At 39.2% G+C, this 15,714-nt stretch overlaps 2 protein-coding genes and 1 non-coding gene across 3 annotated transcripts; 2 read left to right on the top strand and 1 right to left on the bottom strand.

Annotated features, from left to right (window-relative positions):
* Positions 1–2,313: 2,313 nt before the first annotated feature.
* LOC108107082 lies at positions 2,314–2,722 on the top strand. The gene has a single exon (XM_017214458.2). The coding sequence runs from the start codon at positions 2,403–2,405 to the stop codon at positions 2,709–2,711; it is 309 nt and encodes a 102-aa protein (XP_017069947.2). The 5' UTR covers positions 2,314–2,402; the 3' UTR covers positions 2,712–2,722.
* Positions 2,723–2,724: 2 nt separating this feature from the next.
* Positions 2,725–15,423, bottom strand: LOC108107080 (myosin-7). Its single transcript, XM_017214454.2, is given in 20 exon segments — positions 2,725–2,993; positions 3,054–3,293; positions 3,358–3,585; positions 3,719–3,988; positions 3,990–4,232; positions 5,509–5,973; positions 6,090–6,260; positions 6,319–6,421; positions 6,571–6,944; positions 6,946–7,998; positions 8,000–8,280; positions 8,757–8,847; positions 9,478–9,690; positions 9,752–9,979; positions 9,981–10,731; positions 10,830–11,023; positions 11,138–11,343; positions 12,275–12,345; positions 12,401–12,615; positions 14,752–15,423. Coding segments are annotated over 19 exon segments (5,430 nt in total). The 5' UTR covers positions 12,583–12,615; positions 14,752–15,423; the 3' UTR covers positions 2,725–2,927.
* Positions 4,545–4,617, top strand: Trnar-ccu. Its single transcript has one exon. It is a non-coding gene; the product is annotated as a tRNA-Arg (tRNA).
* Positions 15,424–15,714: the final 291 nt, after the last annotated feature.

Below are 15,714 nucleotides of genomic sequence, written 5' to 3'. Positions count from 1 at the left end.
ATGTATGTGGGTGGCATGTTTTGTATCTGTATTTCAATTGAATTCTGTTTTATAATTTCGGTTCTTATAAATACGTACTCGGTTAAGAGAAGTTAAAGTAGAAGTCGAAGTTGAATGATAATTGTTAATGCCTGCAAGTTAAGAGACTCATTATGTATTAGTTAATCGACAGCACACTCATCCCTTTTAAGGCCCGACTTTCGTTTGTTCTTAAGAAAAAATTCGAAACGAGGTATGTATGTATATGGTAATTTTAAAATGTAACAAACGCAGAGAATAGTGAACAAAAAGTAATTTGTATGTAGTTAATAACGATAATAATAAATACAAAATAGACAAAAATACGGAAAAACACAGAAAAAAAGAGGAAAACTAAGCAAAATAACCAAAAATGAAACAAAATGCAAAAAAAAAAAACAAAATTGAGACTGTAAACGAAAGGCAAAATAATGGAGCAGTTTAAGGCGAGACGATGTTGAACAGAAGAAGGCTAAAACACGAAACTATACAACTCGTAACTCGAATAAATCACTGATGAATAGGCTACCAACATAAGTTCGTATAAGGTTTTTTGTTCACACGAAAAATTGTACACAAATTGCATAATTTTGTTTTCGGTTTTGATCTTAGCCAATTCTGTACATTATGGAAAGCAGATTTCGTTTTGATCTTTTTTGTTTGTTATTATCATCTAGCAAACACAACCTAATATAAATTAATAAATGTCAACTAATTAAACCGCAGGCTGCACGGTACATAAGAAAAACGAAACCGAATCTAGATGATGAAGATTTAAGCGTTTGTTAGCCAAAAAGAGAACTTTCAATGAATTTGAATTTTTTTTACCAACAGAAACTAAGGAAACTGGAATCTTAAACTGATACTGAAAACAGTTAGTTGTACGTATTATGCGTATAACTAACCCAGAGACACATAGAAACCTCCTAAAACTGCATATACATATATAGGACTTACTTGTAAACCAGATTGTAACGATTTTAGGCATATAAGTGTTGCGACTTGGGTCTGTAAGGGAAACAGAAACAGAAACGATAACGGAACGGAAGCTACGTTTTGTCACTTTCAAAGCTTTCATTTTGAAATAATTTCATAGACTTTTCTACAAGTACATTTAGATCGAGATAGCGAAGGAATAAATAGGAGTTTAACATTAGCATTTGATGGCAGCTGGGCGAACGTGGTACAGTGCTTAAGAATTAACATTGACGTCAGGATTTAACTTAACTTACATACATATTTACAAGGACATCAACAAAAGAAAAAAATATTGCGAGTAGCACGGAAAACTTGAAAATGAAATACATATAGCGTTGCAAGATTTTAGTTTACGGTAAACTTAAAGAAATTTTTTACAATGTATTTATACATACCTAAATTTAAATTTTAAATTAATTCTTTAATGTAATACGAACACAGTGCCTAAGTAATATCAAAACAAAAATCGAAAAAAATAAAAAGGAAATAAGGATTTAAAACATACAAACGAGAATAAGAGCCGCAAGTAAGAACATTGTTACTAATAATGCTAAAAAAAAAAACTTAATCGAACAACTTTTAAAACCAGACAAAAAACCAAAACAGCATTCGAGCGATAAAAATTCAACAACTAAATAAGCCAATAAACAAACATTTGCAAAACACAATTTATAAATGTATACACACACACACATACAGACAAACACACATATACACTAACTATGAGAAGAAGAACAAGAACAGGAAACGGAAGCTGAAGCTAAACACTGATCAGAAGAATTAATCTCCAAAGCAAATCGCATAAATGTATAAATGTAACTCAAAAACAAACATGAAACGCAAAAGCGCTAAGTAATTGTACTACAAAAATAAATAATGCAACGTACCCCCTACATACGTCTCGTCTCTCGCACTAGATTTGCGTACAACCCACATATATCCTCCCCTTCCTTCACCATCTTCCTGTATCCTCAACGGGCTATTCAATCAATAGATTTTATTTATTTGAACATGCCACATACTCAAAATGACATCAAATTTAAACTTGTAACTCTTTTTGTTCGCACATTGGATTGGTCTACTAAGAACCCTAAGCAAATGTTTTGAACCAAATTGTTTTACGTTAAATTCATTTTAAAACCAAAAACAAACACAAAAAGAGTAAAAACAATAAGTAAATTACAAAAAATTAATTATACATTTTGAAATTATATTTAACGAACAAAATTAATGTAGTGTGTAAAAAAAAAAAACAAACAGAACATGGAAGTAAAAACAAGTTTTAAGCAAAACAAAATACTTTGAATATATACATAATTGCAAGTAAATAGAATAAATGTCACTCACTCTTTTTATTTAAGTTTTCTACTGATCGAGCAATCCAGGTATTAATAGGTATTTTTGGAATGGTAATTGGAATGACAGCTAAATTTGATAGAACTATTTGGGACGTCTTGGAAATTTCTGTTGGCAAAATTTCGTTTCTAGGAAATAAAAGTAGAATGTTGGAAGTCGTAGTTCTATTCCTTCTAAGTTCGGTGTCATATTTCGTTGCCCACTTGGAGAGGCCAACATCATTTTGGGGACATTTCCGTGCAGCATGCCCTATTATAATGGGCCTACTATCCGCTGAAATAGTTTACATTAATGTTGGTTTTTCACTCTCCATAAATATACTCGTATATTTACATTTTATTATTTTTAGAAATAGGTAGAAAGTTAAACGACTTTATTTGAAAAAGATGACTTTATTTCGGCTGAGTGTTCAAATAAAAATGAAGTAAACTATTTAAAAAAACAACATATAATTATGAAGGCTTGGGATTAGCAGAAGTTGCGATTCGGAAGCCAGTGGGACGAGGGTTATTCGAACGTCTACAGCTACGATTAGAATGAATCCTATGAGATTGAAACCTATTAACCAATGGTCACTACTTGGCTACGCGACGTCTTGTGGTAGGTGTGGTGGGTGCTCCGGCGCTCGGCGGTTTGGGGATCTGTTATAGATAAGCAAATAAAAATCCCAAATGGTTTCAGCTAAAGCTTAAATATCTTACAGAACGTATGGGTCTGGGTGTGAGGGAATTGGCAGGCGGCGGCTCGCGAGGTTGAGGTCCATCGGGATGTCCTACTACGGTGACGGCCACGGGTCTCTGTTCGGTTCCTGCCCGTTCCATGCTTTCGCTGCGGGAGTTGGAGCCGGAGCGCTTAAACATTCCGGACAGCCGGCCGCGAAGATCCTTCTTGCTTGATCTCATGTCGCTGGCCACGCTGATATCCGAGTCAGATCCTTGAATCTGCCGAAAAAATGTATAATATTACATTTTATGAACTTATTTGTTTGGTCATCCAAAGTCTCACTGATATTTCACTCTCGGAATTGCGACTACTTTTGGTCAGGCTGCGCAGCTTGCCCATGATGCCCTTCTTCTTCTTGCGAGGTCCTCGTGGTATGTCGCTCTGAGTGGACCCACCAGATAGACGAGAATCAAGACGTGAGTCCAAACTTGAGTCCCTGACCAAGCCACCTAGTTCCGAGTCTATAGATTGCATGGAGGACACACTGCCATCGTCCTGACGCCAAATATTCTGCAAGGAGATCCGAATTATAGTCGAAATGTTTTTCCTTATTTATAAAATTATTAAAAATCAAAAATATTATAACAAATTAATAAAATAAAATATTTTTATTCCCTGATAGAATCTTTTTAATGGAGCTCACCTGATCCCTTTGTATGGAGTGATCCAGTGAGAGACTCTTCCTAATCAGACTTCCATTGTTAGATGAGTTCCGGGACAATCGTCCTCCGCCACGCTGCGATCCCGCCGCACTGGCCACCGAACTGGTGCTGCCGTGAGGGTCGTTCTCCTGCGAGGCAGCCCGACGCAGATTACTCCTCCTCATCCGACTGCGTTCCTGTTCGTCCTCGTTCACCCGCTGGAACTTGCGCAGCTCTTCCGAGGCTTCCGCCAGTCTGGCCAGGACACTGGTGAATCTGAGAACTGCTCAAAGTTGGTGATGGCGAGCGACTGCGACGCACGTTCGGCTGCTCCGGTCGCAAGTTCTTATCATATCCGGAGCTGTTGCTACGTGCTGACGACCCGCTGCCAACCATTTTTAGGTCCGGAGCAATCTTAACCAGTTCGTCAACCGTTTGCAAAAGAGCGCCCACCTTACGATCTCCGCCATCGGCTTCCATTCGTCGTTTGATCAGCTCCTTTTCATAGCGTTCACGCTGAAATTGAATATAACAAGTACATTTATTAAAGGTCAACAGGGGAAGTTGCAGCCTTAAAGAAACTTTGGTGTCTAAGTATTCATTATAATTGTTATATTACTTAGTTTAATCATAAAGAATAGCCACATTCAAGTAAAAGGAATGTTTTTGTTTCTTAGTTCTATGACAGAGCTTTTTAGTATTAATATTTTGAATAAATGGAAATGAATGGGAATCTTCTAGTCGACAACTGCGTTTGCGTATTTGTCATTTTAATGCTTCTCAGACGGCCTGATATATATATAGGCATTTTGGTAGCTGTTGTACCATGCCCCAGTGGCCTAATGGATAAGGCATCGGCCTCCTAAGCCGGGGATTGTGGGTTCGAGTCCCATCTGGGGTAAAGGTGCAACCTTTTTTATACCCGTTACTTGTAGGGTAAAAGAGGTATATTAGATTCGTTGCAAATTTTGTAAAGGTAGAAGGAAGTGTTTCTTCCGACTCTATAAATGATATACATATATTCTTGATCAGGATCAATAGCCGAGTTGAGTATGAACGCTGCGATCTCAGGGGGAACTACAAGAGATACGAAGTTCAGATTAAGCGAGAAAATTCTTGAGGTCCCTACGCAGCAAGTCTTCTTTTTAGCGTCCATAACATTTAAATGCGTGTCTTTGTTTGACCTTGCATAACATTTCTAGTTAATGTCTACCGATTTACCAAATCGATTTTTCAAAGCGGAACATTATTTCGCCATTTATGAAGAAATGTAGGTTATGTAACAAGATTTTCTCTCAAAAGGTGGCGCTTTGTCAATTTCCATGGACTAATTTCGACTATAGAGCTTCTTCTTGTTAGTTTAGAGGATACCAGAACTCGTTTTCTTACAAGTTTCGACTGCTACATTACAGGCGAAGCCTTTTTTATAATAAACGGTGATATTTTTTGAAATGTTTCATTATCGATTCCGCGAATTACAATGTATTTTGATTCACTTGTTATCATGTAATCATCGCCAACGGTCGGTCGGGTGGTCGAAACATTGCAGTTTTATGTTTTTTAGTTCTATGGCAATACCCTTTAACATTTAATACTTTGGCCTAATGGATAAGGCATCGGCCTTCTAATCCGGTGATTGTGGGTTCGAGTCCCGTCCGGGGTAAATGACTATATTTTTTTAAATTCTAAGTATATGGTACCATATTGATAGAGCTTGTAAAATTTTCTAATACTGTTTTTTCCGATTTTAATTTTAATTATAAAAAAAAACCTTAATAACCATAATACTAACCTCGCGTCTTAACTTCTCGTTTGAGGTACGCAGTTTGGCATGAACATCACGAAGCTCCAGTAAATCGCACTGCAGCTCGGCAATCTTCTTACGACCCTCCTCCATTTCCTCTTCGGTGGCCCGCTTGATCTGGTCCAGCTTTCGCTTGGACTCCAGTCGTTCCTTGTCGCGTTCACGTTCCACCTCAAAGAGGGTCTGACGTAAGTCTCGCGCCAAGGTAGAGGTTTCCTGCAGTAGTCGTTGCTGATCCTCGCGTTCCTTCTGCCAAGAGAGCTCTAGTTTCGTCTTCATGCCAGGCAGCTTGGTGCTGCCCGATCCGATGACACGTTCCTCTTCAAACTCGTTAAGCTTCGACTGCATCTCCGATATCTTGATTTCATTGGCACTGCGTTCGGATACAAGTTCCGTTTTTATCTTGCTGGATTCCAGCCGAGATTCGACCAACTGGTCTTCTAGATGGCCAATCTGAAATGGAGGGTATGAATTGGCTTAAAAAATAATTTATGCATTGGTTCACTGAGGTGTCTTATGATAAACAGAAATTTCTTTTTTTTTCCTGGCATGTTTTTGTCGGTATGTACCTGCTGTTCGAGGTAGGCAATCTTGCTCTTGTCATCATCATCGCTGCTGTGCATGGAACCTCGACTTTGTCTTCCGGTGTTGTTGGCCTTGAGGTCGCCAATCTTCTTTTGGGCCATTTCCAGCATCTGCTTGAAGGCATCGCGATCCTTTTTGAAGCGTTCACACTGGCGCTGTTTCAGAAGGAAATGTTTATTTATGGTTTTCATTAAGTATTTTCTCTTATCTTGCCTGCATTGAGTTAAGTTCTCCGCTGAGGTTCTTCACCTGTTGCTCATAGCGAAGTCTAACTGTGGCCACTTCGGATTTCATTTGCAGTTCAGTGCTCTGTAATCTGATGGCCAAAATATCATTTTTAAAAGTGATTGTAAAAATAAAAATAAAAATACATAAAATAAAATCTAAGATAATATGTGAATCCTTCAAATGCAAATTAAATAACCTGTGATAGATTTTATTAGGTAATAAATTTAGTACACTTACTGTTCCTTGAGCTCCCTGATCTCTGCCTCGCGCCTCGCTCCATGTCCATTTAGCGAGGATTGAGCCTGCTCTATCCGGTTGTAGTCGCTGAGCTTGCCATTCAGATCATCGTTATCCTTGCGCAGCTGGAAGACCAAGTCTATGTTCATCTCGTTCTCCCTTCGCAGACGTTCATACTCATGTTCCTTCTCCGCCAGCTTGTTCTTTAGGACGGTTCGTTCATACTCGCCTCCATTGCCATTTACCGCTTTGAGGGCCTTGGCCTGCAGATCGGCTATCTTCTTCTGGGCCTCGCTTAATTTTCTTGCCATGTCGGTGCGCTCGATGCGGATGGTGTCCATTTCGGACAATTTTTGCTTGTTGGCGGTCAGTTCAGGCCTGGAGACTCTGCTTCTCAGTGGTGAGTTGGGCACGCATTAGAATAGTTTCTTCGGAGAGTTTCTCCCAGTGGTTGTTGAGGTCTTCATATCGCTTCTGTTCAGAGATCAACGAAGCCTGAACATCCTCAACTTGCTTCTTAAGATCCTGCACCTGCTTGCTATCCGATTTGCTAGCCTTTGCCTTCAGGTCCTTAATCTCCTTCTCCAAACTGGACTTGCTCTTTTCGGCTGACTTCTTGGCACTCAGTAAATCAGCATCCAGTTGTGTGATCTTGGTCTCTAGCTTTTCTTTTTCCTTGGCCTGTTTTGCAATGTCTTTCTCCAGGTTGGCCAGCTTTTCCTTTTCCAGCTTGCTTTGCGTTTCCCAAGAGGATTTGCTAGTTTCGCCAAGCTTCAATTGGGCGTCCTGTTTCTTAAGCTTGTCCTCCAAGTCCTTTAGCTTCGAGTTCAGCTTTTTCGAGTCCTCATCGCTTCGTTTTAACTTCAGTTCCAGCTCGCTGACCTTTGTGCTATTTCCGTTCAGAAGCTTCAATCGCTGGACATCACCTTCGGCCAAAGACAGTTTTTGCCTACATTTCCTTAAGTCCTCCTCCAGCGTGCCCTTGGCCGATTGCAGGGCTTTCAGCTGATCAGTATCGCTGGAACTCAGCATAACCCGCATTTCGCTTATCTCGTCCTCCAGCTCCTCCACCCACTTCTTAAGGTGACTCTTCGGCGTAAGATCGTTTACCCTTTTGGCAGTGCGAGGTGGCAGCTTTGCCTCCGCTTCCAATTGCATCCGCTTGAGACGGGCCGTCAACTCATCCCTTTCCCGTTGTGCCACAGCCAGAGATTCCTTCATCTTAGAATCCACCTCTCCGGTCTTCTCGCTAGCCTTTCGTAACGCTAGCAAACGTTTGTTCTCCTTGGCCAACTTGTCGTTCTCTGTTTCCAATGTATCCAATTTGCTGAGCTGATTCTTGAGCGAGTCCACGGCCTGCTCCTTTTCGACAAGTGTCTTGCGAAGTTGAATCAACTCATCATTAAGTGTCTTTAGCTTCTTTTCGGTTGGCACTGGACGAGGTTCCGAAACTGAGGAGTGAGGATTTGCTGCTATTGGAGCTGTCCTGTCGAAGCTTGGCTTGGAGTTCCCTCACATACTTTTTGGACTCGGCATTCTCCTTCTCGAGATCTTCTACCTTGAGCCGCAGGATCGAGGCTTCCTGTTCGTTTAACTCCAAAAGAATCCTCAGTTCCGCGGGATCATCCTCGTCGGAGATACCTTCATCACGATCGGCGTGAACTTCGGGTGCCAGGCGATGAGGATGCGGTGTGGGACTCAGCTTGCGGCCTAAGGGAAAGTCGAAGAATTAGTTATCTGTTTTAAAAACAGTCTATAGTTTTAATTAGTTACTAGTCGTTAGGATTCAGACAAGGATTACGTTGGTTAGTTACTGTTAATTAAATGAGCAGCCGCAAAAAATGGCAAATAACTGATACGGTTTATTCATTAATAAGCGCATGAAAAGACCAGTTAGTTGATTAAATTAACATCCCATAAACTCAGTAATGAATAGAAGAGTCTTGTAGGTTAAGTCACGCTAGTTAAAGATTTAATGTGATCTTAGCCTGAGTGAATAATGGTTTAGTTCCACGGTTGCCACTTCATTTCAATGAAAAAGTAAATATGATTCTTATCTTATATGCAAAAGTGACAACCATGTCTTTAAAATTTAGATGGATTAAACTTGATTAACTTGTCTACGAACTAAGGTTAAGTACTTAGTTAAATTAAGTCTCTACTTGTGTGTATCGCTTGGTTCGTACTTCTTGAGCGCGTTGCCATTTTTTTCAACTGCATCATCAAAGACTCATTTTCATCCTCGAAACGAGTCACCTTTTTCCTCAAATGTTCAGCCTGAAACACAGAAACTTCATTTATTGCAACTGAATAAGGACGAGTTAGTCAGAAATATAGATTGAATAAACCCATTCAGAGATCGTATTCGAGGATAAAAATAGTTTAAGAGAGCTCTGACGAATAAAAAGAACAATAACTGGTTCTACAAATGGTTGCTACACAAGACAAGGCACAAGGATCGGATTGTATCCACGGACTAATCCTCCTGGCTGAGGTTCTTGGTACCTGCTCCAGTCAGAAGGGCATGAGAAATGGCGCTGGGAAAGAGCAGGGAACCGGGTTGCCCCACTCTGCTAGACGATAATTGTGGAAAGAGTCCCACAAATGGAGACGGTATGGTTTCCCGTTCGGGCGACGCAGTTTTATCAATAGTTTCAAGATCAGTTTGGGTGTCAGCCTCGTTGGAGGTCACCAAGCTCTCCACACTTGTAGATATATCGATCTGGATGCTGGGCCACAGTTTGTGTGCTTCTTGGGAAAGCCATCACCTCGTGTGACACCTCAGTGGAAGTTTGAGTACCACAACTGAATCTAACCCGCTTTCGCTCACGATCCTTGAATCGCTGAAGCTTTGCGTGAAATGGTCAAATGATTAAACGTGGGCACTTTTGCAACATGTGGCATTACCTCTTCTTCGGCGAACTTAAGTTGGTCTTTTAAATCCGTCTCCCGCTCAATGGAGTCTTGTAGTTCGCGCTGTAAGTGCTGAGGGTCCTCCTGGGAGCCACCGCGCGTAAGGGACTCTCGGGTGATCTTGGCATCCGCGGATGTGGATTTTCCTAGGACGCCCAACATGGGAGCCTTCTTTTTACCAGGATTGCGCAGTTCCTCTGCCTCCGTCTAGTTGATATAAAAGAATGTATTACCTGGACTATTTATGGAATCCATAATGTTCATTTACTTGCAACTTTCTAGTTAGTTCGCTGGAGAAACGCAGCTCCTCCTCCAGTTTCTTGACCTTGTTGCTCAGCTCGGCATTAAAAGAACTTTGCCGCTCCTGCTCCAGGGTCTCGATCTTGCGATCGCTCTTTTTTAACTTGAAGCTAAGGATGCGACAGTTTTTGGTGGCCTTTTCGAGATCCTTCTGCAAACTGGTCTTGGCCTTGACCTCGTCGTCGCGGAACGTGTCCTTGCACCTCGTCCATTTCGGCCTGCAGATTGAGTATTTCCTTTTTGGCGCTTTGGTTTTCCTCCATCAGCTCTTCGCAGATTTGCTCGGCGGCTTGAAGTTTTCGCCGGAGTTCGGACTCGCTGCCCTTGTTTTCCAGCTCTTTCATCCGTAGGTTAAGCCTGCGTTTGTCCTCGGTGACACGATCCAGCTGCTCCTTCATTTCGTTTAGCTTCTGCTGCAGATTCAGAGCTTCCGAGGCGGCAGTTCGATTGGAGGCGGTGTCCATAGAGGCCAGTCGCCGCAAAAGAATATCACTCTTTTCACGCTCCGCTCTTTCTGCCCGTGTCTTCATCGTTTCCAGGTCCTGACGCAGGGTCTTCATTTGCTCTTGAAGTGAGTCCTGCGACTTGGATGGAGTGATAATGGATGTGCTGTTGTGGGATGTCGATGTAGCGGGTACAGTTTGTCTTTTGATTTCTTTGCTAGCCACTGTATCCGATTCCTTGCGTCGAACCGTGCTTGAGCTTGTTGAGGAAGTGGATGAGGATGAGGCCTTGACTTCGCTGCTGACGGAAGTGGAAGTGGTCTTCAGGGAATTGGTACTACTGCTGCTGGACGATGCCGTGGTGGTTGCCATTGTGACTTTCTTGGGCGGCAGGGAAGCTCTTTTCAGATCAGCTGAGGGCATTTGATTTAGAGAAGTACCCGACTTGCTGCGCTCTGGGCGATCAGGAACCAGCGGTGCTGAGGCAGCTGTGGACTCGCTTTCTCTAATTGATTGGAAAAGGGAATTCATTAAAAACCATTTGGATTTAGGTCCTAACCATTTCTATAGTATAATTATAGCGTTAACATTTTTTAAACTCACTCTTCCCTCCGTGGAACTGATCGTTCCCGACTGTTTTCTCGGGAGTTAAGACTGCGCTGCTTCTTCAGAAGATTCATTTTGCGGACACGTTCTGCTAGACTGTCTGTCGATAGGATGACTAACTCATCTGGAATACTTGAAGTTTTACTGGGTGAGGATGTGACACGGGTTGGCGGTGTTGGAGAGTGTTCCACCTACAAATAAATACCAATTAGAAGCAATAAATTTAACGAGAAAGCAATATGGAAAAGGTTTAGCTTGTAAATTGGGAACTTAGTTTCTTAATCATGAAAACATCCATATCTTACCTCCTTGATATCCAAGGCGGTTGTGTGACGTCGCGGCGGGACCGGCAGTTTCACGGTGACAGCCACATCGTGATCCTCGGCGACGGTGGCTCGACTTGTGGATGCCGGGGCTGGCGGACGGCGACCAACTTCGTCTGGCTCGTCGATATCCGGTGTGGAGGCCCATGATTGTGGACGCTTCCTTAGCTCTACATTGAAGTGGACAACTGGGTTCAGTAAGGACGTCAGGTGTCGAACATGCAGGTGCAAGTTGCAAGTTGCGCGTTGCAGGTTGCAATTAGCAATCCATTGCGCTCGCGGCCGTGAGTGCGAGAGTGAGACAAACGGATGCCACAGAACGAGCGAGAGAGAGAGAGACAGCGGGAGCACAGTACAGATCACGCGTTGCATGGTAGTAGTTAACAATAACGGTTCATTTAATGTAGAGATTAGTGTTGAGAGAAAGGGACAGACAGATACAGAGCGACAGAGATGGCACAGTTGGTGGTGGTTTTTGTGCAAGCGCATAGTGAGAGTGAGAGAGATAAGTAGACAAACACATTGATTAAGATTCATAACACTATTTTAGCAACTTAACATTTAAAATTTTGTGTAACAATTTCTCAATGTTATATTAATTAAAAATACTTTTATTTAAAACCCTATTAATTTAAAATTAACTTCAAAATTTATATTTTGTTCTTTGGCACCAAGATTTCGGACAAGTTAAATGTCCTTGCGATTTTTAGATACCTTAAAAATTTTTGTTTTTATTATTTATTATGAGTATTTATTTCATATTATTATTATTTTTATTACTCTTCATTGGGTATTGCACATTGAGAAATAGTTACAATTTAAATTATTTTATAAATTAATTATTACAGCTTAATACAAAAAAATGAACAATTTTAATTCTTCCAAAAAGTTAGGCCAGCAAGTAAAAGAATACTATTACATAAATAAAGCTTCAGATAAACGCAGCTCAATGGATTTAAAATTATCTAAACCTTTACTTTGATCTTTTTGTAAAAACACTCAAGTCATATAAAAGAGTTGAGTTAGCTTCTAACATAGAACATTAAAAAAACACATAAAAATGATCTACTTTTTAACGGCGTTCTAGTTAAACTCAATGGCTTATAATATTATTCATACCTATATCATTCCCGTTAGTTGCATTCGCACTGGTAAGATTCTGAGTTGATGTCCACGTTCGCGAAGATGGTCTAGCAAAAAGGTTTTATTTTTGGTCTGATTGGATTAATTCTACGAAAAACTTACCTCGAGCTCTGGGCATCGGAGAGATTGGGCGATGAGGCAGCCACCTCATCGCCGGCTCTTCGTGCTCCATGCTCCTTGTAATCCCGGAAGCAGCGCTTACATCGTGTGGGATATCTAGTCTGGGGATGGAAGCCAAGGGGGCAGAGTTGATCGCCTTTCAGCGATGGGTACAGATGATGCATCTGTTCTCGTACAACTTATCAGCTTTTCTTTTTCTGAAATCAAACATGTATATTATTATATTTATAGATTTTAGGAGATATGTTTAGGACAATAAGTGCGCTTAAAAAAAATTTTATTGATTTTGATGTTAGGTGTAAGAAATTATGCTTTACTTAACTTTTTCTACTTTTAGCAATTTATTGGAAAGGCTTTTCTTTTAAAAGTAATTAGAGGTTGTAGGTCTTAGGTAACCAAATTTAACTAATTTAATGATGTTCATTTTTACGAAGAAACCAATTACTACATTCCTACTACATTCCCTTTTGATATCTTAAATCTAAACATAGTTGTATAAACAGGTAATTTATATAATGTGTTTATAGATAAGCTTAACGACTATGATATAAGAAGCTTATATTTTAAACTCAGCATGAAAAACTAGATTTAAAACTTGTATTAAGATTTTTAAGAAAACTTTAAAAATTCAAAGGCAAGCTAAAAGAAAAAGTTATATTTATTAGCAAGTTTAATTTTTAAAGCAGGCTTAAAAAGCAGCACCATTTATTTTCTAAATGTACGTTGGCATCTTTTTAAGCATTATTCGCACGATCAACATTCCCAATTGACTGTGCAGAACTGTGGAATTTTTGGCCAAGATCCAAGTTAACAAAAGAATTTTGTAGACGTACAATAGTAACACGTACGAATAGTAAAACATTTTCAGCCAAAGTGTGTTTGTTATCATTCAGTTGCCATTAGTTCTAAATTGCATTGCTGCTATTTAATAGATAGTGTCAACGGATGTTGTATTTGCATTTGTACTTGTTGAGGCAGATGTAGATCAATGCCTTAGATTCGAACGTCAATATTGAGTTTCGATATTGCTCCACAAGCATATTTGATTAACTTTTAAAAACATGGCTATGAATATCATCAAAAACCTTTTCTTTGGCATGTTCAAACACTAATTAAATTGCTATTGAACATTATATTAATATAATACATAGAGGTATTCTGTATAAAGTATTTAAATACTCTAAATCTCTATTTATAGATACATTTTATATACATAGTTTAGATAGGGTTCCTGAAAGGCATAATACGATTAAAAGTAAAAAATCTAACTGAAATATCAAATAATCATAAGAGCCGCGATAGCCATGTTTGACTTTTTATAATTAAAATATCTGAACACAAATTCATGTTCCATCTAAAATCATCGTCACTAATAAACAAGCCTTATTTAGTTTTAGCAACAGATTACGTCCGTATACCTCATAATTATTTTGAAATTGGTTAACAGAGTAACGGGTATTAGATAGTCGGTTCTTGTTTTTTTTTTACTGAATCTACAGTGCTAGAGCCATCTTGTAAAATTTCTCTCAAATTATATTTTCCACTTTGTTTTTTCTGGCTTGTTGTAAATCACAAGTTATTTTTATTTACAGGCTTGATAAAAAAACTAAAATCAACTCAAGAGGAAAATTTTAAAGACACAAGATCAAAAATCCATTAAATATTTAATATATATATATGTTAAAAGTAAGTAACAAAAATTTATAAATACTCGAAGCTGGTTCTGGTTTCTTGAACAGGATATTCAATTTCGTATATTTTTTTAAAAGATTTTTCGGTTGAAAAAAAAAACAAAAATTGTTGAAAATTTTTTTGTGATTTGTTAAAGCTTTGCGAAAATATTAGCAACTATAAAATTAGCATTACCATTAAGGCTTCTTAAAAAAAAAAACGAGTTACTGCTAACTTTCAAAATTTTTTAAATACATGTAATATCATGGAATGCCTTGCTTACTAACAGTAAACATCCGAGTAGAAATGGTAAATATAAACAATAACAAATATGTATCCATCTATATCCATTGAATATCTATAGAGCGATCGTGAAAGAGAATGAAATAATCTAGTACAGGTGGAAGTTGCGCAGGCGAATTGCTACCGCTTGCGCATGTTTTTTGGCAAAAATTAAAAATCATGCGAAAGAGGTATCGGAAGAGAAATGCTAGGAGCTTTCATCACCCCTTTCTCTTGAATCTCTTTCGTGACGGTTGCAAATCCCTAGTGCGTTTATAAATAATTATCACCGTTTTAACCTATTTTCATCTGAAGCGTTCTGTTTTTCGGCGGCGGTACTTGAAAAATGTGTGACTTAATTTAGAACGCAGTCGACTCACACGAAATACTTCCGCATTTAGAATATTTCGCGGCTGGACGACGGGGAATGGGGCCAGCCTTTGGATGTGAATCTTTCAGCTGAGTTGCGTAACCGCCGGGATTCTGTGCGTCTTGCTTTTAGATTATTTAGCCACATTCACTTGCCGATTACACCATAGATATAGGCTCCGAGGGATCTTTGTCGCCGTATCCTTTCACAAACTTCACACAGCTCACAAACAGACACAAATGAGCTATTGCCTCGCTCACAATTTGTTTGATTTAATTTTGGAATATTCACTTTATACAAAACATTTACGGCCACAGAAATTAGCTGTGTTTTATAAATAGCATAGTTTCTTCTTGCTAAACGGCAGCGCACTACCCATAAATCTTCCCAGCCGTTTTCAAATGCAAGACTCTTTGGAAATAACTTTAGATCAATTGCTTTTCTTTTTTCTGATTTCAAAATATTTGTTTATAATATCTCCAATACGATCCATGCTACAATGCAACGTTTCCAAATTTGATTTTTTACTTAAAACACATTCACGCACATAGGTCCGCGCATATATATTTATATAGCTTTAATATAACCGTCGATTGGCCGAGCACTCGAAATACTCATATAGATAGCTGCCATGCGAACCGGGCGCTGTTCCTTGGCACTGTTTTTCGGTTGCGAACGCGTTGGAAATCGACGAGAAACTAAATTTAAATTATTTCGGAAAGCTTAAACTAGCAGTCGTACGAGGTAAAGTATTTCCCTGAAGAGCACTGATTTCGTCAGAGAGAATCGCTTAAGGTTTATTCGAAAATTTTTGAAAATCTCGGCATTTAAACCAGCAGGAGTTTTTATTTATCTGTCATTAATAATGTAAATATTTAAAGTTAAGAAATTCATTCAAAAGAGTTTTAGATATATTTGCTTTAACATAATATAAACTTTTAAATTATCTTTAATATTTTCTCTCAAATATATA

The sequence above is a fragment of the Drosophila eugracilis genome, unplaced genomic scaffold, assembly GCF_018153835.1.
Source record: "Drosophila eugracilis isolate 14026-0451.02 unplaced genomic scaffold, ASM1815383v1 contig_764, whole genome shotgun sequence".
NCBI classification, from domain to species: domain Eukaryota; kingdom Metazoa; phylum Arthropoda; class Insecta; order Diptera; family Drosophilidae; genus Drosophila; species Drosophila eugracilis.
The sequence above is the reverse complement of the archived record's forward strand: the minus strand, read 5'-3'. Positions and strand labels throughout refer to the sequence as shown.

Bases quoted from the DNA above. Each gene is read 5' to 3' on its own strand.
- LOC108107082 (XM_017214458.2), top strand. From the start codon at position 2,403: ATGGTAATTGGAATGACAGCTAAATTTGATAGAACTATTTGGGACGTC.